Genomic DNA, 25,898 nt, shown 5'->3' on the forward strand with positions numbered 1-25,898 from the left:
TGTGGGAAAAGAAGAGGATTAAGGTCGGGTATTATGGATTAAAATAAGGGGTAAATTTATAGAGGAAAGCGGGGTGGGTTATTTATTTTTTAGCTTTGCCAAGTTTCTTTCCATCTAAATTAGGGGCACATTTGTGTAATAGTAGTATAACGGTAAAGCTGTAATTGAACGGATACTCAAGCGGAAGGTATTTTTAAACTTTGGAATAATACATGGTTATAATCGATAGGGGTGTAAAGTTAGAATACATGAGTTAAGAATATATTCAGTGGTGGTGAAACCTTGAATACTTAAACACGTGTATAGATGCAAAAGCGATTGCCATCATTTAGTAGCTATTTTCTTCTTCTTTGTCCTTGTTTTCCATCCCTTTCCCAACTTAATTATATACACAGACAGTTTATAGAGAACCAACCAAAGTCCACAGCCATCAACTGGCATATGCATACCATAAATGGAAACCTTTAACGCGACAGTCATAGCCGTCCTAAGGGCCGCTTAATGGTTTGAATGTTCTCTGTCAGAATCTTTTCTTGCATTAAATCGGCTTCTAAAGTCTATGTTGGTGATCTCTGTTACGTCATTTTCAAAGCTTGTAGAGTCTATCACAAGACTGTCGTGTGTTGGTCCCCATTTTTAGTGTCTTCAGCTCAATGCTCCAAGATCTAAAAGTTGGTGAACGTGGCTTTTTCCCGTCGAACTTCTCTTTTTGGTCATGAAAGCTAGTAGTGGCGTATAATCAACAGACTCCTTATCAGGGATGAAAGTTTTTTTCTTTTCTTCAGCAGTGAACCATTTTTACGGTTTTTTGTGGTCTTTTAGCAGTTAGCATTTTTTTACCATGTCGTTCCAATTTGTGTCTGTAGAGTAAACTCTTCCCAGAATTTTGCCCATCTTGACATCCTCTTTAGCATTGCATTTTGTGCTCTGGCATTCTTGGTTTGCCAGTTGAGGGCTCCTCGGCTGAGATGGAAACTAATACAAGACACTGACAACTTAAATCTTTCTACAAGATCATATCATACAGGTTATACCATTTTTAAGAAAGTAACTATAACAGGTTACACAGTAAAATGTTTGACAGAACTTAATAGAAACAGTTTGATTATTGAACTTCTTGTTTCTCCGTGGACCAAGCTGATATCATTCACCAACAAGAAAAAGATCAGGACTCATGAGCCTAACAGGCATCCTTAACTGGAACAACTATTACGCGCCAAGGGCTTCGCTGCTGTTTGTGACATATTTTGAGAATGTACAGCTCAATGGTTTCAGGGGTATGATCATCAAAATCATACTCACGATGAAAATGGAACTTGCAAAATGTACAGCTCAATGGTTTCAGGGGTATGATCATCAAAATCATACTCACGACGAAAAAGGAACTTGCAAACTTTGATCTAATAACAATCTCCAAACTGTTGAGTAAATCCCCAGCTATTCCTAAAAGAAACCACTTCCATAAAGAGACTGGATTTGTCAGCCAACATGACAGCTGATTTTCCATGCTGAAGCTCATAGGTCAGGCACTTGTAGAGGGCCGTTTTTTAGAGTTATTCTTAGGGCGAACCTTCACAAAGGCCTTGTCCAAATCCTTAACATAACAAATATTCGCCGATAAGGATATTTTAACATTACATGTGACAAATCAGGTTATTCAGCCGATAGTAATTAGCAATCGATAAAGAACTAAAAATAATTTACCTGATTCTGGAGGAGACCATGATCCTGGTTTGATGCATCTGTGCTCCAAAGCCTCTCTAAGTTGTAGTATGCTCTCACTTTCTCATCAAGGGCATGGATTACTAATTTGCCTATTGCCGTTAAAGGAAAATCAGAAACTGAAAATAGAGTACTAAAGGATTCAGCAGAATTGGAGAACTTGTTTAGTTTCTTAATTGACGACTAGTAAGACTACTTCCTGCACCCACACAATCACATGGATCAATGCAAATCATCATTATCAGGAACTGCTGCAAAAGTTAGCTGTCTCAATGGACAAAACATACAAGTTGCTGCAAACTTTTTACATTTACAGCAGACTACGTACACACACAAGCACTTAACTGCTGCATAATAGCATTTGAGATAGTAGAAGATGATTGTAGGTCACAGTTGATCGTCCATATAGCACCAAAGTTAATATTAGGGATATCCCTTGCAAACTAGATCTACGAAGAGTGAAAATCTATCAGTTTACTTATTAAAACATCATGATTGTCATAACAGAAAGGTTTAGAAGCTAATTTAGTGTCATAAAGCATGAAAATCTGATAGAAGTTTAGAACTCATATGATCAAATCAAGAACTCCTATAAGCACATCATCCTTGATAGACCACACCAATTGAAGCAACTTGGAAAAATACCTTTTCCGACGGATAACCCTTAATAGTGCATCAACAGCTTGTACAAGACAAAGTCGTAGACTTTATGTCTCAGACATGTATTTTAGTTGCGATGCTCTCCATAATGCATAATGCACAATGCTTTATCACATTTTGTGAAACCGGATCCAGAAAATCTTAAAACCACCTAGATAAAGTGTTAAAAATGAAGCGATTCTTACCAGAGTCAATTACAATCCAGTTCCCGCCTTCTTGCCCTTCCACGCTAGGTAGCAGCATTCTCTTTGATCCTTTTTGCTTCTGCTTAACCTGCTGATTGAACAAAAAGGTGAAGTTCCAAATAGGCAAATTCTTCAAGTAAAATCATTAAGATATTTGTTTACACTTTACAGTGGTAAAACACTGAATACGCAATAATGTTCTTTTCACAGTTTATCTCCTACAAACTATTCTTAGACTCCAAAAGTTCTTCTAAGCTGTGAACAAAAAAGATGCACAAAACTAATTTCTAGATTCATTTCTCTATAGATGAGATAACAAGTCAAAGCTGTATGAAATGAAAGGCTAAATAGCATGTATAACAACAAGTTTCAAGGTGTCAACCACAGGCAGATACTCCGAAAGTATATTATTCCAACAGCCTATTGTAGACAAGATGAAGCTATCATTTGCTTCTCATTCCTGTAATTTCAGAAGATCCTACCTCTTTCTTGGTTGATTGCCAGCTCAACCTTAAGATGACTGTTATTTAAAAAAAAAAAAAAAAACTGATGACAAGAGAACCCACAGCCGCTACCCTTTGGGTGCGCACAGGGTTCCTCGCTCCCGGCAATAGGCCGCAAACCACACAGGAGAGATAACCCGCACTAGGCAAGCCATGTGCGACAGCTCGACCTTAAGGCAAATCCCCTACTTTCGTATGCAGGGGTTTCGAACTTGAGACCTCCATTATGAAAGCCCATGCTCAACGAACTAAGCCACCCTTGCGGGTACTGTTATAATTAATCCCAGGCTTTATATTCTTTTATTGGGCACAATCTTGATACCTGGGCTCCAGTACCCATTACTAATAACCTAACAGGTTCCTCAACTGACCTAACAGGGTCACTAAAAAGTTAAACCTCATTCATCTATATTGGAGACACATATTCCTTCCCTCAATAAAACAGTATATATTACAGAGAGACATTCCCTGCTACACCAAGGGGAATTGTAGGCTCTCCATCCGGAGGTTACCAGGATAACATCCCTCTTTTTTCGCTGGGCTGTTGAATGATTTCTTAATCCTACAATCTGGAACAGACTTCAATATCTCCCCCTTTTTAGTCTCTGTTTTCTCTTTTTCAGGCAAACCCCTCACCAAAAACATGCAGTAAATTGCTAAAAATGGTGAACCATGTGAAGCTTAACTTCCTTTAAGATGGAAGCAAAGGAAGTAATTTGCTGACTGGCATCCTCTTTTTTTTTTTTTTTTTTGGATAACCTGGGTGTCTAGGCCAGCTTGCGCGCACCTTGACTAATTCCACGGGATACCTATTTCCTTTCTTCCCGACGTGCAGGCCTGTTCTAGCCTACGGCCTTGCATCGCTGGCACTGAAATGAGACATGCAATGCAGCAAAATTGCCAATAGGGCAGTGCCATGGCCTTCAGTTTTTCTAGTCTTTTCCTTTTCTGTGGACATACCTCCCCTCACCCAAGCCTTTCATAAGCTTTAAAATGAAAATCAAACAGTGAACACAATCCCCTATCCAAGGTTTAATTTTAAAATCAATCGACCAAGTCTATTTTCTGATGGTGCATGATAGTTCAATGGACATTTTCAGTTCTTCATATCCTTCTGGTAGATGATAGTAAGTTTGTAAAAGTCAGATAAAACAAAATAACAAGTATTCCACATATTTCTCCTCAAAATACCTAAGCAAATTAGGAACTGAGAACTGTCTATTTCTGGAAACTATAACTCGGTCCAAAACCCAATTGTCACGGTATGCTACTTCCGTAAGCTGCAAGAGTTCCCATTCTTTCAACTGAAACACAGGTATACACTATAATAGATGATCCCTCAGTTGCCTTGAGATTTTCTTATCTTGAAAACTGTTTTCCTTAAAAATTTGAGGAAAAACATTTTTGGATTAATAAAAACCCACAAACACATTCCCAGCCCAGCCCCTACCTGCCTAATCAACCCACCACCCACCCCCTACCTACGCAGCTACACCCCACCACCAGAAGTTGCACTCCCGAATCCAAAAACCTCGGTAGTGTTTTGCATTGAATACATTTTTCAACTTGCATACCAAACACAAAAATATTGAGTAGAAAAATCACTTACTTGGAAAACATTTTCCATCCTACTAAACACACCCATAAGCATACATATTTGTTCTAAAAAAGGAAACTTTAACCAAAAGAAACCGAACCTGCCTTATAAATTAGGGCTTGAGCAATATTCCGAACATGCCAAGCGGATCTACCAGTAGCAACAACCATGAAATCAGCAAAATCACAGTGTTTAGGTATCGGAATAACTTTAACATTATCAGCTTTAACATCTCTGAGAATCGTCTCCACTTCTTCCAGTTTCAGTAACTCTCCAGCGCGAATTGCTTCATCACCGCCCTCACTGGCGGCGCCGGAAAAAGAGCGGTTGATGATTGGAAACCCTAGCTGATTCTTCCATTGATGTGTTGCAAGGAAAGAAGACAAGGTTCGAGATCTGACTACTGACCACATGGGGGATTATTGTGAATGTTGAACAGCTAAACCCAAAACCCCATTTAAGAGAAAACTGATTTTTTTTTTGTCCACTCATAACTTAGTATTATTATTTGAGTTGGACGAATTTGGTAAGTAATATTATTAAATTTAAGTTTAAATAAATTTTGAATGATTAGAAGATTGTAAATTATTGATTTACCTCGTTTTAGACTTTTAGGGGACGTTTGGTTTGAACGCAAGTTATGATGGAATTAATTATATTGGAATAAGTTATACTGGGATTATTTATATTAGGATTAGTTATCCTGATATTATTTTTTATTGATTGTTTAGTTTGTTTTATTAAAAGTAACATGCATTGCATAACTTTTAAGAAAAAGTTATTTGTTTACAAAAATATCCTCCACCTTATGTAGTAGAAAAAGAGTTTTGAGAACTCCAGGGCTATTTTAGTCAATTTCACTATTTTATCCTGGGAATTTCACTGTTTTATCCTCAGTCACTATTTTAGTAACCAAACAAAGAATAAGATGGTACTAAATTTTTATCCCATCACTATTTTTGCTTATCCATCGTACCAAACCATCCCTTAGTTATGTAAAAGAAATATTCATTTTTTATTTGATGTTCTCAGCTTACTTAGCACATTATCCTAAATAAGAAGACATGGAGGTCGAGTTTTTGGGTACAAAGATAGTAGGAGCTCGTTTGGATTAGCTGGAAAAAAATAGCTTTTAAGCACAAGTTTGATTAGGTTATTTTATAAACGGAAAAAAATCGGCCACTTTTTCAAACTATTATTTATTATCAACTATAAGTGTTTAAAGTATCAATAGTTTGACTCATTTATGCCATCGAATAAAAATTTATTTTTCATAAATTTTAAGAATTTCATATTTTGGAAGGTGTATTAAATTTTTTTATTAATTTTATAAGAAGGAAGATTGAAATTAACAAAAAATATAAAGGATAAAGGGGTAAAGATAAATGAAATATTTCCTATAGCTGTTGAGTCATTTCAAATGGCATAAATTATTAAACTATCGACTTTTAAGCCAAAAAAAATATTTGTTTTCGAGATTGAGCTAAAGAGTTTTTGGAGAAGCTTTTAAATTAACTGGTTTGGCTTCAAATCATTGACTTTAAGCCAAAAAAATAAGTTACTTTTTAACTTAATTTAAGTTGTTTTCTATTTTATCAAACACCCAAATAAGTTAAAAATGGCTAATAAGCTGGTTTGACCATCTTATAAGCCAATCCAAACGGGTTCTAGGTACCCAAGTTTTTTTTTTTCGGTAATTGGTATCTAAATAGCCGTTTGGACATGCGATTTCATCTCATGAGATGAAATCAACGTTTGGACATGGGATTTCATCTCTGATTTGAAATCATGATTTCAAAAAATATAAATGTAAAATTTGATCTATACGTTTATATTTTGTAAAAAAACCCATAAGTTGGTAGATATATTTACCAATCATGTTGACCAACCATTTGTATTAAATATTAATCTGCAAGTTGGTAAAATATATTTACCAATCATGTTTATCATGTGGGAGGATTATATTAAAGAGTAGTTACATTACTATTCATGTTAAATTTTTATTTTTATTGAACTAAAGTTTGATTAATTGATATTGTATTTTTTAGAAAGGCCTTCTAGTAGCGTATTAATTTTACTATGAACTATGATTTACTCATTTGATAAGATTGTATAAGAATTGGAAAAATTTTGATGATTTTCACAACTTGTGGAGTTTTTATATTTATAAAAAAAATTGTAACTTAAGAAATCTAAATTGCATATCAAAACATGATTTCATCTCTTGATTTCATCTCATGAGATGAAATTATGTCCAAACGGCTCCTAAGTATTGTTGTAATCATGTCCAAACGGCTCCTAAGTATTGTTGTACTTCTATGTGGGAGTGGTGGAGGCTAGTCTCTGCTCTTATTCTCTTTACTTAGTAGTATTAGTCAATATGTGTGTCTTGTCTTGTTCTTCAATTTTTACTATTATCTATTGCTTTTTTTGACCTGCTCACCTTGCTGTTTGTTGTCGTTATTTCCTTTCAATTCTACTTTGATTTTACTTTTTTTGAGTTAAGAGTCTGTCGGAAATGCCTCTCTCTACCTCACAAAGGTAGGAATAAAGGCCTGCATACATTGTACCATTCTCAGACCCATTTATGATATTACACTAAATATGTTCTTATTGTTGTCTTATTGCTAATTCTAAAAGAACTATGTAAATGACGGATTATATTGTGATTCATCACTTATTCTCATTTAATTATTTCGATGCAAATAATATTGACATAAATATTACTTGAGTAAACCTATTTTAATTTGTTTGTTCTTTATTTCATTTGACACACTTACATTTTTCCCTATATGACTTTTACATTTTACATATTATTTATTTTATAAATTAAAATTACAACTTTTAATGATTACACTGATAAAATTGATATAGTCTCAGCATTTGTTGTTAATAATAATTTCTTATATTTGAAATAAATTTGCTAATATTTAAAAGAAAATAGACTAAATATTCAAAAATAGATTTCATAAATATTTTTAGTTTACCTGTAAATATGCAACATGTTTACTTAGTAGGCGTTTGGCCATCAATTTTCAAATCATGGTTTGAAACTATGGTTTCAAACCAGCGCTTGGACGTGTGTTTTCAGTCATGGTTTCAAACCCCAAATCATTCAAAAAGCATGGTTTGGGGTTTGAAACCATGGTTTCAATTTTTTTAAATACAAAATTTAACCCATAAGTTTATAGTTTGTAAAAAAATACCCATAAGTTGGTAAATATTTTTAACAATTACCCCCATCAATCATTTACCAATCTCATTAACTTCCACCAACCTTTATTTATGTCTACCAATCTTTAATTTATGTGGGAAGATTATATTAAAGAGTAGTTACATTGCTATTCATGTTAAATTTTCGTTTTTATTGAAGTAAAGTTTGATTAATTGATGTTACATTTTTTAGAAAAGTCTTCTAATAGTGTACTAATTTTGTTATAAACTATAATTTGCTCATTTGGTAAAATTGTATAAGAATTGAGAATGTTTTGATAGTTTTCACAATTTGTGGAGTTTTTATGTCTATACTAGAAAATATAACTTAAAATATCCAAATTGTATGTCCAAACATGATTTGAAATCATGTTTCAAACCATGTCCAAATGAGGCCTTAAGGTCAAGATTTTATCAAAAGAGCTTAAGGAAATCATCCCCCAAATTTTTAGTGCGAAAGTTCAAACTGAACTTATTTTAAAAAATCACTATTGAGAAAACAACAAAATAAAGTAGCATCGCCAATTTAAAGCTTGTTAAAACCACTTGTGTGGTATTGTGAAAAGGCACCCAACATGATTGGTGAAGAAGACTTGTTTAGGCAAGAAAATATGATAAGTAAAATATATACTTATCATATTTCATATATTTTGTCATGTCATATTATACCCAAAATCACGTCACTATTCACTATTGGGCAATTCGCAGAACTGTTCTTCTTTTAAAATTTTAAATTTCTGCCCCTCATATTTGCGTCCTTTAAATTTTCGCCTTCATATTTGTGGTCTTTAAGTTTTGCCCTTAATGATACACGAGGTTTTGGGTTCGAACCCCCGCTCAAGCATAAAATAAAGAATAATTTCGCGCGACGAGGGGAGTGTCGCCCTCCCGCATAACTTCCTTAAGGAAAAACTAAAGTTATGCTTGGAGGGGGGCATAACTTTTCCTCAAGACATAGTTTAGTTATGCCTTATGGAGCAAAACTTTTCCTTAAGGAACTATGCATACTTATGTACTTTTTAATTAAGGCATAACCAAAAGTATGCTCAACTAAAAGTGTGCCTTGAAAAGTTTTAAAAAAAAAAATGTCTCAAGGCAATAACTTCCTTAAGGAAAACTAAAGTTATGCCCATAATTTAGTTTTGCCTTAAGGAAATTATGCCTTATAACTTTTTAATGAAAAAACTAAAAGTTAAAAAAAAAAAAATGTCTCTGTTACAAGTAAATTCCCCCTCCCATAACTTCCCGGGAAAACTAAAGTTATTTAGGGTATAATTTAGTTTTGCCTTATGGGGCAAAACTTTTCCTTAAGGAATTATGCTTGGTAATAGGATTTTTAATTAAGGCATAACAAAAGTATGCCTTAACTAAAAGTTAAAAAAAAAAAAAAATGTCTCAAGGCAAAGTCTCCATTTCCCTCGACATAACTTCCTTAAGGAAAAACTAAAGTTATGCCGGAGGGGATAACTTTCCTCGAGGTATAATTTAGTTTTTGCCTTATGGGGCAAAATTTTCCTTAAGGAACTATGCACATGGGGCATACTTTTAATTAAGGCATAACCAAAAGTATGCCTTAACTAAAAGTGTGCCTTTAAAAGTTTAAAAAAAAAAAAAAAAAAAATCTCACAGGCAAAGTCTCCTTCCTCCGCATAACTTCCTTAAAAAACTAAAGTTATGCGGAGGGCATAACTTTTCCTCAAGGCATAATTTAGTTTTGCCTTATGGGGCAAAATTTTTCCTTAAGGAACTATGCCTTATGTATACTTTTTAATTAAGGCATAACCAAAAGTATGCCTTAACTAAAAGTGTGCCTTGAAAAGTTTAAAAAAAATAAAAAAATGTCTCAAGGCAAAGTCTTGCATCCGATAACTCTTTGGTTTTTAAGGATTGTATCTTGATCCCAGATACACTCTCCCCATGCCTTGCGAAATTATTTTTTTATTTTATGCAGAACGGGGTTCGAACCTAGAACCTCGTGATCCAAGCGAAGGGCAAAACTTAAAGAACACAAATATGAGGGGTAAAATTTAAAGACCACCCCAAAAGAAGGGCAATCCGTGCAAAAAATTGTTCACTATTTGGCTAACATGGACATTGGATGGAGAAAGATTACTAAACTTATTTATCTATTATCTATTATGATTTATGATATGATGGACAAGCCTACCTCACCTACCAATTACAATGACAACAAATTTTAAAATGTTAAAGCAAATGATGATCTTATTGGTTATTACAATACCGTGAATTTTTTAAATAGTTGGCTTGCCTATTAGGGGCCATATTTTTTAGCTTTCCCACTGTGTATCTAAAACTAATAGCTACTTACCCGAAAAATAAACAATGAAAGATTAGAACAAAACAACTCAGCGTTTCTTTCCATCAATTCTTCACCTTATGATAATCTTAATCAATATGTAGAAAAACGTATAGTCATTATTTATTGAAGTAATGATGGAGAACTATTTTGATATGGAAGTTTATAATTGCTGATCTACTCCTTAAAGATGAATAGAATTTATTTCAAGTTAAATGAAAATAAAATCTACAAAGCATATGATATTATCCGATATTCCTGTACTGTATATAAATGATCACATTAGTAGAGACATTTATATCAGACTTACATAATAGTAATACGGTAAAAAGTTGATTATTTTAACATATGTTAACATCGTGTTATCATGAAGTATAAAGAGATTACCTTATTTTGGCAAGGCGCACAAGACATTGTCCCTTCTAGTCATTTGCCAAGTAGTATTTCTTTGATAGGTTAGTTATTCCATAGTCAATGAGGTAATTTAACTCATTCTTGTTGCATGTGATATTATACTATTGGATATTATTTTTTTTGAAAGAAAATTTACGGAAAAGGCTCAAATATGCCATCAAACTATCAGAAATGACTCATTTATGCCACTCATCATTAGTTTGTCTCATTTATGTCATCGCCGTTACCGAAATGACTCATCCATGCCATTTTCATTAACACCGGTTTTACAATACCAGATATGATATGTGACCTCCAACTAGATGGTTGTGGGTGGGTCGAGTGTATGGGTCCGATTTTTTATTAATTTGGGATTTAAAATTGGGCTGATTTAATTCTAGATGGTTGTGGGTGGGTCGGGTGTATGGGTCGGATTTTTTATTAATTTGGGATTTAAAATTGGGCTGATTTAATTAAACCACGTGTCATATATGATATTATAAAACCGGCGTTAATGAAAATGGCATGAATGAGTCATTTTGATAACGGCGATGACATAAATGAGCCAAACTATTGATGAGTGGCATAAATGATCCATTTCCCATAGTTCGATGACATTTTTGAGCCTTTTCTGTAAAATTTATCAGTCTATGTCTGAAGCCAAATAATACAGGAATTTTCCGAAAATCATCTTATATTACTACTAGATAGAAGAGAGAATCTCTATTTTTTGTAGTTCTCACATGATTTTTTTTATTCTTTTTTATCCCTGCTTGAAATTTTTATAACTTTATAAATTGTCATACATTTTAGTAAATTTAAGAACTTTTAGGCTTTTTTATGGCACTAAAAATGATGATGTCATAGAAAATGTTATAGTGGCCCCACAAAGCATATTCATTCATATTTGAGTCTTTTATGTGGAAATATTATTAAATTTGTTTCAAATTATATTGTCCTTAAGAATTTATTATAGACATGTAAATAATTATTATCCTGTCATTCAAATTTTATCTTAATATAGGCTTATTTATTGAATTAAAATATTATTTTTATAATCATTTTATGTCGTACATGCTGACAAACATAAGTAATAAACGAAGATTTCACTAAAAAGATAAACACGAATAACTTATATCATCGTTAAATACTTTTAAAATATATCAAAAATGTAAATTATAGTCCTTCCGTCTTAATCGAAAAATGAATTCCGAAGTATGGTAGTTAACTAATCAAATTTTACGTGCGCGCACTTTTAACACAAAATTATCTAATAAATTACCATATTAAAAAAAATAGAGGAACTATATGATATTATTTTTATATATATTCTAAAAATGTTTGAAAAACATTATATTTAAAGAAATATAATTTGATCTTGATACGGAATAATACTAGACAATTGCAAAAAGTTTATATATTTTCTTACTTTTTTTTACTATTAAAATATTTTGTAAAAAATCGGATAATATATTTTATATAATTTAGGAGTAATAATTTTTTTCATGTTGAAATTATATATAAAATATTAATTATCCGGTATTTTGCAAAATATTTTTTGGTAAAAAATAAATTAGCCAATATGAGTTCAATTCAAAGAACTCAAATGAAATTAATTTAACATATGAAAAGCTCAATTTGAATCACTCGGGACTTTAATCTCAAAAAATTCATTAAATTAGAAGAGCTTTCAATTATTGATATTTTTTCTAAAAAATCTAATATATAAACTAAGAAAAATATTTTCCTTTAACATGCGTTTTATACTTTAATATTTTAGAAGTCTTTCGAAAATGTCAAACTGATGTTATAAGAATAAAGAACAAGAGCCGATTTTTTTAAAAGAAATATCTACAAATTGAATTCTTAACGTCAGTAAATGACACTAGTATATGCATAATTTTTCAAATATTAGTATATGAATTTTGGCCAAAATCTACTGCATCCATGAAAATTCATGTGATAAAAATCATACTTTTGATATCTCAGCAACTCTTCAAGGCAAAGAAAAAAAAATTCAACTTTTTAATTTCATACAAAAGCAATTAGATGGACAAACGATTATTATAGCTTGTTTGGCCAAGTTTATTTTCCCCCAAAAGTGCTTATTTTTTCAATAAGTGCTTATTTTAAAAAAAGTGAGATGTTTGGCTAAGCTTTTGGGAGAAAATAAGTCTTTTGGGGAGTAAGGCGCTTTTCGTTAAAAAAAATAGTTTTCTTGAAAACAACTTTTTGAAAAGTCTTTTGAGAAAAATACACTTAAAGACTTTTAAAAGCTTGGCCAAATCTAATTAACTTATAAAAGTACTTTTTAAATTAATTGGCCAAGCACAAACTGTTTTTAGCCAAAAGTACTTTTTTGAAAAAAAATACTTTTTAAAATAAAAGCGTTTTTATAAGCTTGGCCAAACAGGCTTAGAGTTGGAAGTAACTTACAATATTTTCTTTCCTTTAGGTTCCACATAAATTAATATATTTCCTTTCTTATCTGTTTCAATAAATTAGTAACACAACTTTATAAGAACACATTTTACACAATTACTTTCTTTGTTCTTTCCTCACTCATAACTGAAAAACGACGACAATAACTCATAAACTGAAAAAATGACGACAATAGTTTCCGCATTTTGTGCAACATTCGTTTTTATTACAATAACTAAAATACCAACATGGATCACAATTACAAGTTTACATTATTTGTTAGTTCAACCCAGTTAAAAAATATCGATTTAATTGTGAATATATTAGGAAACACGTAGTCGATTGACATATACGATAAGTATTGATAGACGGATTATAATAGCTATCGATCTATGAAAAAGTATGAAAATCCAAGTTGGGAAGTAAAACATCACAGTCTAATGTAAAAGCTATCCCAAGGCTACCTTTTGAGTTTTATTAAACATCAATAGTCTTACTATATTATATCAATAAAACATTTTAAGCTCCAAGGTAAATAAGCTACAATTAGTGGAAGAATAAGAGTCCAGTCCAAAAGTAATAGTCTTGGTCTACTAAAAATGACTAGTATTATATTTATGGGGCCAACCAATTTTCTTTCTGTAAAATATGAATTCTATTTTGTTTTTATATTTTAACTATATAAGATTTTGATTTGTTATACTCCCAAAGCTCCTTATGCCATAAAATTTATTTTAAAAAGAACAACTATTTGGAATATAATTCATTTAATTAATTAGATATATTCCGTCCGTCTCATTTTATATGAGGGTGTTTGCCTAGACACGTAATTTAAGAAATAAATGAACACATTAGAAACTTGTGGTCTAAAACAAACCATAGAAATTTGTGTGGTTAGAAATAATTTCATTAAGGAGAAAAAAAAGGTAAATTGAAAAGTTGAATTGTTATTTGAATTATTACTAAACAAAGAAAGGTATCATCATTTTTTGGATTGACTAAAAAGGAAAGAGTATTGTATGAATTGAGACGGATGGAGTCATAATTATTGTACTTTAAACTCAATGAGAAAATGGTTTATGAACATGAACATTTTGGTTTAGAAGGCTCGAGATATGATAAAAAGTGAATGAAATGAGAAGAATTTGGTTTGGTTAAAATTCAAATTAGTAACAACTTAAGTTTACATAAAGTTTTAAACTAAGAGCCCGTTTGGATTGGCTTATAAGTTGCTTATAAGCTGTTTTCAGCTTTTTTGAGTGTTTGGTACAAATTTTTAAAAATCATTTTGTCTTAAAATAAGCCTCAAAAAAAATTGGGCCCATTTACTTAACTTATTTAAAGCGAACTTATAAGTTTAAAAACGAACCTTATAGCCAAAAAAAAAAAAGTTGAGCTACCCTAACTTATTTTTTTTTTTGAAATTTAATAAATCGCAAAACAAATTTTTATAAGCGTAAGCCCATCCAAACAGGCTCTAAGACTTTTAATTCTCAATCAAAAGCATAGGTATTACTAGGATGTTAGGAATAGTGATCCACACAACCTAGGGAATTGTACTTGGTAGTAGTAAAAACACATCCACAAACTCACGTGTGAATTGTGATGTGTTTGGCTTTTCATACTACTTTCTTTTTCATGAACATGAAACTCTTGTCTGTAAACTCCATAACCTTCAACTACACAAAACAAAAAACAAAACAAAAATCTGTTTAGCTGCTAATATCATTGAATTAGTATTGGAATGGAATATTATCTAACTGTAATTATATCCAAATTAAAGAAAAGAAAAAAAGAAAGGGAAGTATCAAGATAGCAGAAAGAAAGAAAGAGAGAGAGAGAGAAAAGGGAAAGTTTGCTGTTGCTGAGAAGGAAAGAAGCAAAACAGTAAATTTACTATTCAAACCCTAAAACCAAAAGGCTGTTTATTCCACTTCTCATTCATCATTATCACCATCAATTGCTTCTGTTTTTGCTGTTACTGCAAAAATTCAGTGTTGGTACTTTTGTGGGGTGTTTATTTTCTATTGGGAAAATGGTTTCTTAGGGTTTACTTCTCTTTTGATCCACTACAACTCATTTGCATTCTTGGAAAAATGCTTTTTTGGGTTCACTTGTGTTTTGTTTCATAACCCATCTTTGCATTTTGCTGATCTATACAAATTCTTGTAGATCCAGCTTTGGGTTTCTACTGTTTCTTGATCTTTTTCTTCTTTCAAGCTCAGATTTTTTCTTCAAGTTTCAAGCTTTTTGTTGTTAAGCTGAGCATTTGGAGTAGTGGGGTTTGAGTGCTTTTTTTCTGTTAATGCTAATTTCAGTTTTGATGAGACTGTAAGCTCAAGGGGGACTGTTAATTGACTTGCTTTTGTATAATTTGTGATTGGGTTAAGGTTCTTGAGGTGCTAGTTGTGGAATTGAGCATTTATTTATTCCTTTTTTGTGTGTGTGGAATTCCTGCTTGATTTTGTTGTATCTGAGCTTATAGTGATTGGGCATTTGGAGCTGAACTCTTGGTTTTGTTGCCAAGATTCTTGATAGAGTTGACTGAGTGGCTAAAAGTTCAGTTTTGGCCTTAGGTTTTGGAATTGAAATCAGTTTTGGCCTTGGGCTCAGACAAAAAGGTGCAAGGTGGCAAGGACTATTGTTTTTGTCTTCATGTTCCAGGGATCAAGCAAGTGTCAATTGTATGCAATGGAGGTAGTTTGAAGTAATTTGAGTTCCTACTAAACTTTTGAGTCAGCTTTTCGATTCCCAAGTGAAAGTTGAGAGGGTTTAGTTGAAGTGGTTGAAGTATTGCTCGTTTTTTGTTCATGGGGGACATACTATGCTATTTTAGTTTGGGATTCCTGGGGGAAGTTTGACTTATTAGTATTGAGTAAGCTGACGGGGACACTGTGATGCCTCCTTCACCGGCTATCAGATGTTCTCCTGGAAGGGAGCTCAAGACAGAAAATCACAAGAGAGGGCGCAGTCTTGAAAGTGGGATTCATTTGAAGGAGAAGGATGATGATCTTGCTCTGTTTAATGAGGTGCAAACCAGTGAAAAAGATAATTTCTTGCTTCAACCAAATGATGACTTTGAAGACTTATTTTGTAAGATGTTGCATTATTTTCTGTTTTACATTTTAGAGCTTTGTTTTGTCCTTGGTTTAGTTTGCCTGATTATATTGCTCTTTGTCGTTGGCAGCGACTAAATTGAGGTATTTTTCGGATTATAAGCTCGGAATATCAATTCCAGCTCGAGGAGAGAGTAGTGACCTGCTTAATGCGGAGGGCGATAAGAATGACTATGACTGGTTGGTTATGTTTATCCTTCAAGCATTTAATCTTTCTCCCCTATTTTGTCATTTTGTGCATAAATGTTGAAAATGAACTCAAATGCATAGTTTGCTCAATGGCTGCATGCTTGTCCAAACTTTATATCCACGTTTCTAATTTAGTTAAAAACTTCTCTCTGTTTACGATCCCAAAGCTTTGGAGCCAGAAAGAGTAGGCTCGTTCAATCTAAGTCTAAAGTGGACTTTTAGAAAGATGAAATGCATTCTTATTCTCTTCAGAGACATATCTATTTCTTTTTTAGCATGGTCGTTATTCTTCAATATACCCCTCATGCCTAATATGCTGAGTTATTGATGAAAGGTTATTGACCCCTCCGGAGACTCCTCTTTTTCCTTCATTGGATGACGAGAGGCATGAGACACGCCGGACTAATCATGAGCAGAGGGGCCGGCCTAGAAGCCAACCCATTTCAATCTCTAGATCATCAACGGTGAGCATTTATTCGTTCAACTGTTTTCCTTTCCCTTTTATGGGAACTATATTGATGATTATAGTCAAATAACGTACTAAATGCTACCTAACCATATCAAATGTATGAAGCTCCTGTTTTAATGCTAACACAATCAATTTAATAACTTTCATATGGATTGAATGACAGATGGACAAGAGTTACAGAAGTAGTAGAGGTAGCCCCAGTCCGAATCGCCTTAGCCCATCTCCTAGGTCTAGCTATACTGCTGATCAATCAAGAGGGAGACCATCTTCAGCACCTCATTCAAGTCCACCGCCTAATTTGAGGCATTCTACTCCGACAAGGAAACCGTCTCCCTCACCTCATTCAAGTCCACCGCCTAATTTGAGGCATTCTACTCCGACAAGGAAACTGTCTCCCTCACCTAATAAATACTCAACACCTCCTCCAAGATCCTCTACACCAACTCCTCGGAGGATGAGCACGGGCTCTAGTGGTACCGCAGCTCCATCGCGAGTGAGGGGCACCTCTCCTATTAAGACAAGTAGAGGAAACTCTTCATCACCAAAGATTAGGGCGTGGCAGTCAAATATTCCAGGATTTTCCTTGGAGGCACCTCCCAATCTTCGTACTTCACTGGGTGATCGCCCTGCTTCTTATGTGAGAGGGTCTTCTCCTGCATCCAGAAGACAATCAATGTCCCCGACTGCTTCTCGAAGTGTCAGTTCATCGCATAGTCATGATCGTGACCATTTTAGCTCTCACAGTAGAGGTTCAGTTGCATCGTCTGGTGATGACGACATAGACTCTCTACAATCCATTCCTGTGAGCTGTCCAGATCGTTCAGGTCCAAGAAGTATCAGTGGGTTCCAAAATAAGAAAGCTCTTGGCCTTTCAAAGAAGCCAACAAGAGTAGTATCCTCAAGTTCTGCTCCAAAGAGATCCTTTGACATGGCAATCCGGCAAATGGTATATTACATATTCCTTTACTCTTGCCGTTCTTGGTAGTTACTAGAATTTGTGAAACACTAATATGAACCTGGCATTAATGGTCTATATTTTTTTTAACATAAAGATGTCACTAGGATGGACTGTTGATTGGAAATGGGACCACTATGCTCAAGTTGTGTTAAAAATGGGTTGGGTGGTGGGGTGGGGTGGCGTGGGGTGGGTGGGGGGAGGCAGCAGGCAGGTATACTTTAGGTTGTATCTTCTTGATGCTTGGGACTAGTTGTCAAAAATGCAAGCAGAAAGTTTAAAGAGATATTGCTATTTCAGGGAGTATGCAATGGTGCTGGAAGTTACAAGTTTTGGTTTATTGATGCCTAATACTTCCTTGAAAAAAAAAAAAAAAAAAACGTCTTTGAACAACTTTAACATTTTTATTACTTTTTTCTGAAACAGTTGACATACATTTTTATTACACTTGAAACATCGATAAGGATCTTTCTTGACATACCACATTTTACCAAGGAGCTACCTTGGAAATATTCTCAAATTTTCTAAATCTACTGAGGAGTAATTTACTGTATCAATGAAATACTGATAGCACAGTAGCACTGAGTCTGGGGCTATAATTTAACATCTTGGATCTTACAGAACTAACATCTTAGTCTTTTGTCTATTTGGATAGTTGGTTATTCTATGCGGGGTGTTCAGTTAAGTTAGCCTCATTGGCTACATTGCTATATTTCCACATTCATGATATAACAGTATTTTCAGACTTATGATTATTGAACTCCATGTTTTTCACAAGTCATGCATTCGTATCTTATATTCCACATCAGTTCATGCCCCATGTTGATTCAGCATGCCATGTGGTACCCTCGGTCACATGCAGCAAGGCACCGAGTGCCGTGTCACGCCCAGACCATGGTCAGGGCGTGACAATTATCTTAGAGAAACCGCTATCCCCACTTTCGACGTTAATAACCGTAGAGGTTAATTAGTGTGGGATAACTTCTGTGCAGGTTTTATCTCTTTAACCTCTTTACCCTATCTCTCCTAATCAGGTCGGGTCAGCCCATATGAAACGACCCAAAAATCCAACAATAAGAATACTTTTTATACGGTTACTTTTTTGTTCTTTACACACTCATAACATGAAAACTGACTGACAATAGTTTCCGTATTTTATGCAATATTCATATTTATTTTAATAACTAAAATTCCAATATGGATCATAATTATAAATTTATATATTTATTAGTTCAACCCAGTAAAAGATGTCTATTTTATTGTGATAAATATATTAGAAAACACGTATTAGATTTCAGTACACAATAAGTATCAATAGATGAATTATAATTGCCAACGATATATGTAAACGTATGAAAATTCAAGTTTGGGAGTGAAAAATCACACTCTAAAGTAAAGCTACCCAAAGGCAACTTTATAAGTTTTATAAAATATTACGCATGATAATCTTATATGCATTAAATCAACAAACATTTTAAGCTCCATTGTAAATATAGTTATAATAAGTAGAAGAATATTTGTCTACTAAAAATGACTATTATATTTATGGAGTGAAATAAGTTTTTTCTGTTGATTATGAATTTTAATTTATATTTTAACTGTATAAGACTTTGGATTGTTATGCTTCTGAAGCTACTCATAAATACGTAATGATTCTTGAAAAAGGAATAAATATTGATGTATAAATTCATATAGTAAATTAGATATAATAATTATTGTACTTTAATCTCAATGAGAAAATGCTTTATGAACATTTTGGTTTAGGAGCTAAGATATGATAAAAAGTGAATGAAATGAGAAGAATTTGATTAAATACAAATTAACAACTTAGTTTACATAAAGTATTAAATTAGGTTTTAATTCTCAATCAAAAGCATTAGGTATTACTAGGATGTTAGGATAGTGATCCACAGCCTAGGGAATTGTATTTGGTAGTAGTAAAGACACAACCACAAACTCACGTGTGAATTGTGATGTGTTAGGCTTTTCATACTACTTTCTTTTTCATGAAAACTAATAATATGAACCTGGCATTAATGTGCTATATTTTTTTAACATAAAGATGTCACTAGGACCGACTGTTGATTGGAAATGGGACCACTATTCTCAAGTTGTGTTAAAAATGGGGGTTGGGTGGTGGGGTGGGATGGGTGGGGGGGGGGGGGAGGCAGCAGGTAGGTATACTTTAGGTTGTATCTTCTTGATGCTTGGGACTAGTTGTCAAAAATGCAAGCAGAAAGTTTAAAGAGATATTACTATTTCAGGAAGTATGCAATGGTGCTGGAAGTTAGTTTTGGTTTATCGATGCCTAATACTTCCTTGAAAAAAAAAAAAAAAAAAAAAAGAACTTCTTCGAACAACTTTGACATTTTTATTACCTTTTTTTTTTTTTGAAACAGGTGACGTACATTTTTATTACACTTGAAACATTGATAAGGATCTTTCTTGGAAATATTCTAAAATTTTCTAAATCTACTGAGGAGTAATTTACTACATCAATGAAATACTGATAGCACAGTAGCACTGAGTCTGGGGCTACAATTTAACATCTAGGATCTTACAGAACCAACATCTTAGTCTTTTGTCTATTTGGATAGTTGGTTATTCTACCACGTAAGTTCGGAACGTCCTTTAAACCCCGTAGCCTGAAATATTTTCTCTTTTTTTGTTTTTTTTTTGTTTTCTTATGATTTGTCTGCAAAGCCTAAAAAAATTGATGGCAACACACTGGCCTTTGGATGATAAATAGGGCAAATTATTGTTTTTCCTTCCTTACTTTGATTACTAAGAATTTTTTGTAGACATGCAATTGCATTTTGCACGTGTCATTTGTTTACAATAAATGACTCTGTTTGAAGGGGAAAGGGAAAGGTATGTAAATTTGGTATTCTTCTTTTTAATACCAATAAGTTAATTCCCTTGAGAAGGAAGTTATCAAAAAACAAACTTATTTCTATCTTCTTATTATGTTGATAGGAAGTTCAGAAACAATTTATTCTTATCGTACTCGCATTTTATTCCCTTTTAGATTAAAATTCTGAAAACCTCATTGTTTAAAGTGAGTTTATAAAAAATGAACGAAATTCTCTACTTTTAACTCACTTTTTGAAACTTCTAACTCACTTTAGTTTCAAAAAGTGAGTTAAAAGTTGAGAATTTCGTTCACTTTTTATAAATTTCAGAACAGCTATATACTGAAAATAGACTTACTTTTTATTTTATTTTTTATTTTTGTTTTTAAATTCTCATTTATTTATTTGTTTAGCTTAATTTCTGTTTATATTTATTTATTTATTAGACAGATTTACTAGTCCGACTAGCAATAGCTTCTTAAAGTTATTTATCAACAAACTCTTTTCCCCTGAAAATTCTCCAAAAGATGAAGAACTGGGTATGTTACATTTATTATTAGTATGTTTTCCCAATGGAACTAGTAGATCTAACCTTGATAAGAAAGACGATCCGCTACATTATTTATTTTCTAGGTTCAAACTCAGGTCTGGAATCCTCAAGAGTGTTGGGTAATCATGCATAATCATATATAAAGGTTTTTGCTGTAATTTATTTGAAGGACCAGTTATATGTCATGGAATGGAAGAGCAGTTCAAAAGAACTGTAATCTTATTATCCAAAACCTTGTAGTTAAAGGCACATCTTTTTACACTGAGGTTTTAAATAAGTCACCCCAAACTAAGATTGAGTTAGGCGATCTCTGCTATTGGAGTGTTACTCGACAAACAAAAGCCAGCACACCACTTAAGAAAGGAACCAAAATATTTGGCACCATCACTAACCTTTTGCTCCTGCTTGTTCTTTTTCTTGTCAATTTACCTTCTTATTTCCTTCATTGGCATTCCTGTTAGTCTTCTCAGGAAGTGACCAAGTGAGTGTAGCATTGCTAGCAAGTAAACATCTTCAAACTTGCAAAACTGAAGATGTTAACCCATTGTATCACCCCAGTGCAAGTAAAACTCCTCAGCAAACTAGTTAAAGATATTTGTACACTGGCACTGTTGCACTAACACCGAAAGCATTGAATTTGATAGAACAAATTATAGCTCTCGGCGCTTAATTTTACTGAGTAAGCAAAAACAAGCACTCAGTTGCAGCTAAATAATCACTGCATGGAAGTATGTATATCTTTCTTGTTAAGTTTATTGAGAAAATATATTTTCTGAAGTCCACCCCTGCAACAATCACATTGTAGGATCAGAGAAAAGCTCCCCAGAATATGTTCAGGCCTCTCTTATCAAGTGTGCCCAGTTCAACCTTCTACGCTGGAAAAGCCAGCACCCCACATCATTCTGTAATTTCCAGGAACTCCTCTATCACGACTAGCAGTAATGCTAGCTCTGATCAAGCTACAGTTGGACTACACGACAATGAAGGAAGTGAGCAAAACCAGGATGATATAAGTAATGATCAAGTAAAGACGACATATGCTGATTTACAGGATGAAATTTTTGTCCTTGATAAGGCTGATGCTACAGATGAAGATCTCGGGAAACAAACCTATGATAGAGTCTCTTTCAGTCCACTTGGTGAACCTGATGGTCACCTGAGGCTTGATTCTCAAATTGATGCCTCTGAAATTTGCAGTCCACATGATGAAACGAAAGCAGATTTGGAGGTCTTGAACTCTAATGCAAGTGTGACACATATAAATGCTCTAGAAGATGCTGTACTGTGTTCTAGATGTGGTCAGTGGTACTTTGACACTGAATCAATTGATGGAGACCTGAAGCTTTGTCCAGATTGTGGACATTCAGAAGTACAATTGCGTGCTACTCTCCCATTGAGTTCGATAGTTGGTGAGAATTCTCCTGAAACAATGACAGAAATCCTAGAAAACAGACCAGCTGATGGTTCCGAGCCAGCTGGGAATTCATATGATTCCTCAGAAGCAACTGGCGGGAACAACTTAGGGGATTGTCATCATAGATTGAGTCCTGATGAGAGTGAGAAGGCTTATGTGAAGCCAAATGTAGATGAAGCAATGGCTCAATCACCCAATGCTGAGAAACCGGAAGGTGCAGGTATTTCAGTGCTGCTGAATAGATCAAGTAGTGGGAAGGGGAACATTGTTCGGAAGCGGACACTTTCTGCCACTAGTATAAATTATGATGATTTATCATATGTAAGAGATGCAGTGAACTGCTTGAGAAGCTCCACTGGGTATGGCAGTACATCGGCTTCATCATCTATTGACTTGGGCTCCACTGGTCATACAGAGACTCGCTTCCAGCGACAATTAAGTGGAAGGAAACTTGACTTGGAAAATTATCGGAATCAGACTGATAGAAAGCTCCAAAGCTCCACCTCATCACTATCTGGAACTTCAAGTCATGCAGTACAAACTTTAAGCATCGCTACAAGTTCCCTTGAAGAGTCCTCCGACACGTCTGGTTCTGCCCACTTGCAAAAGAATGTTGGGGTAGCATATGTTGATCGAGAAGAACAACTGCTGCATGGGGCAAGTACAAAAGTGGACAACTTATGCACTCATGCTGAGAGTGATAATGTGGATCACACAGGATCTGTGCCATCAATTGCGAATTTTGAGGAGTCCAGTTCATATATTAATTGTGAAAACTTGGCAAAGAACTCAGACAATTCTGTGAATGTGGAGCCTTGCGATTTGATTTCTGAAACTCATCCTATTGGGGAAGATGTGTCAAATTCTTCCGTTGATAAAGTGGAGACTGTGGCTTCTTTGAATCAGAGCTCACTAGATGCAATATCTGAGCTGGAAATTGAGAATGGTCATGTGGGTTCTCCTGATTCGCAATCTGATGTTTGCTCCTTGCACTCGGAGAGCAGCATAGATGAATTGAATGAGCAGTCCTTGCATGCAGCGTCTGGTGATGGCGATGAAATAGTAACAACTGTTGAAAAAGCTGATTCCATGGATCATAAGGACACCATTGTCGGTATGTATATTTCTTGCATTGTAAATATTCATTTCCTTGTTAAGGTTTTCCCTTCTCGGATGCGTATTAAATGTCGAACCAAATGACTTGGGCAATCAAGTTTTCCTTAGTGTGTTTGGTATGGAGGAAAACATTTTCTAGAAGATATTTTTCAATTTTCCCATGTTTAGTTGTTGTTGTTGTTTTTTTTTTTTTTTTTTTTGATTGGGTGTAGGGGAAAGGGAAATAGGGGAGGATTACAAGGTGGGGAATTGAACCCTCACCAATAAGGTGAAAGTTCAAGTAGCCAACCAACTGAGTTACTAAGATTCCCCCATGTTTAGTCAAAACGTTTTGGAGAACATTTTTTTTTAGGAAAATAAGTTCCTTAAAGATGAGGAAAATGACTTCCCTAATGGAAGTAGGGAAAGTAACATTCCAAGTTCATTGTCTCCTCCACACCCACCCAACGCCCCAACCTCCACCCCTTGACCATCCCACCCCCCGCCACCCCCGAACCGCCATTCCCCACACCATCCCACTTCTAAAGTGTTTTGCTAGATTACATATAAGTGCTTTTGGGATAATATTTTTTTGCTTACTTATCAAACACTAGAAGTAAGAGACCCACTTATTTTCCATAGCAAACATTTTCCTTCGTACTAAACACTCCCTTAATCCTGTTAAAAGTTTAAGGTGTGTACATCCACTAGTTTGCTCTTTTGTATCTGAAGTTTTATCTCTTGCGACAGAAGAATCAACTGTTACAATGGAGGGGCAAGGTGGAAACAAGGCAAGAAGTTTGACCCTAGAAGAAGCTACTGATACAATACTGTTTTGTAGCTCCATTGTACACGACCTTGCATATCGAGCTGCAAATATAGCTATTGAAAAAGAGAATTCAGTCCTGTTGGAAGATTCGCGGCCCACGGTGACTATAGTGGGCAAAGCGAATTCTGATAGAAGGGATCCGCGTGGTAGAATCTCAGGTAGACGTAATTCTAAGTCTTCTCAAAAGGCTAGGCAGAAGATGGAGACGGACGCAAAACCTCCTCAAAATGACACCAACACCGAAAGTGATGAAAAAACAGACAAATCCACAACTCGCATTGTTGGAGCTCCTATTAAAGGTGATAGCTTGAATCCTCCAAAGCTTGAATCCAAGTGCAACTGCACCATAATGTGAGTACTCTTGACAGTTCATGAAGGGCTATTTGGTCATCAGCAATTCCTTTTTTGGTTTGGTTTTGAATTATTTGTAAGATGAAATATATTTCTAATAACATAATCATTGTAAAGCTTAATTGATTGTTAGGGAGATAATAGCAGAAGGCATTGGATGTTGATTCCAATGGCCATATTCTTGTTAGTCATTTGTATGTGATTGTAGTTTTTCCACTGGAGAGCAAGTGTGTATTCTTTTTCCTTTCTGGTGCTAGAGGAAATTCTAAATTCAGAACCATTCCATTTGGGTTCATCATATTTTTGCTGCTGATAAAAAGTTTATTTAGCTACGGGGCTAGAAATCTTATTTTATTACTTAATTTTTTTGCTTACTATTATCCTTATTATATGTTATTGTAAGTTGGTTATTATTATGTTATTGTTTCTTTCATGAAGGAGGTGCATTTGTTATTTACTGCACGTGCATATGAATAGTTTGTTACTCTTCGGCGCTTTTCTCGGCTTCTGGTTAGAGAAATATTTCAAAATAATTATACATTTATGCCCCCCGCATAGTAAAAATCATACAAATATTAACGGTCACCCACCCTTGTGTTTAAAAGTCAAATATTTAAGCCCCTATGTAATAGAAATCTTACAATTGACTGTTGGATTTGGAGTACATGAAACTTGTCCGTATCTGAGCAAATTGATATCAAACTATACACGTACATATGTATTAAATATTATAGAATTTTAATTGTGACACAAATTCCGTGTACAAAATGCAAAAAATATTGTTTCTGATTACATCTTATTTTTAGTATCTTGTGCTCGATTCACATTTAAACCCTCGTAAATAATGAAAATCCTAGTCTCGTAGGATTTCCAATATATAAGTGATTAATTTTTAATTTTGTAAAAAAAGAATATTAACAACTGAAAATCATATCATAGGGGCGTTCAAAATAATTTTCTCAAGTTGCAAATAAAAGAGACGAAAAACAGTAGTGACATATTATATTATGAGTCTATGACAGGACCGCCTAAATTCGATTACGAGTTTTTATTTCATTTTTTCGTTT

The 25,898-nt window shown here is 34.1% G+C and overlaps 2 protein-coding genes across 4 annotated transcripts; one reads left to right on the plus strand and one right to left on the minus strand.

The window, feature by feature from the left end:
• Positions 1–998: 998 nt before the first annotated feature.
• Positions 999–5,152, minus strand: LOC132067252 (protein Iojap-related, mitochondrial). Of its 2 annotated transcripts, none has more exons than XM_059460411.1 (4): positions 4,772–5,152; positions 2,568–2,655; positions 1,705–1,841; positions 999–1,594 (listed from the first exon to the last, which is right to left on the minus strand). In XM_059460411.1, exons 1-4 carry the CDS (start codon positions 5,078–5,080, stop codon positions 1,523–1,525), a joined length of 606 nt encoding a protein of 201 aa, XP_059316394.1. In that variant the 5' UTR covers positions 5,081–5,152; the 3' UTR covers positions 999–1,522. The 2 variants fall into 2 exon arrangements, with proteins under 2 accessions (XP_059316394.1, XP_059316395.1); XM_059460412.1 differs by having other exon boundaries at positions 1,705–1,814; positions 4,772–5,150.
• A 9,516-nt stretch (positions 5,153–14,668) lies between these two features.
• On the plus strand, positions 14,669–25,193 carry LOC132067253 (uncharacterized). 2 transcript variants are annotated; one of them, XM_059460414.1, is made up of 6 exons: positions 14,669–16,104; positions 16,199–16,307; positions 16,651–16,780; positions 16,949–17,731; positions 21,948–23,670; positions 24,405–25,193. In XM_059460414.1, exons 1-6 carry the CDS (start codon positions 15,909–15,911, stop codon positions 24,833–24,835), a joined length of 3,372 nt encoding a protein of 1,123 aa, XP_059316397.1. In that variant the 5' UTR covers positions 14,669–15,908; the 3' UTR covers positions 24,836–25,193. The 2 variants fall into 2 exon arrangements, with proteins under 2 accessions (XP_059316397.1, XP_059316396.1); XM_059460413.1 differs by having other exon boundaries at positions 14,673–16,104; positions 24,402–25,193.
• Positions 25,194–25,898: the final 705 nt, after the last annotated feature.

The sequence above is a fragment of the Lycium ferocissimum genome, chromosome 8, assembly GCF_029784015.1.
Source record: "Lycium ferocissimum isolate CSIRO_LF1 chromosome 8, AGI_CSIRO_Lferr_CH_V1, whole genome shotgun sequence".
NCBI classification, from domain to species: domain Eukaryota; kingdom Viridiplantae; phylum Streptophyta; class Magnoliopsida; order Solanales; family Solanaceae; genus Lycium; species Lycium ferocissimum.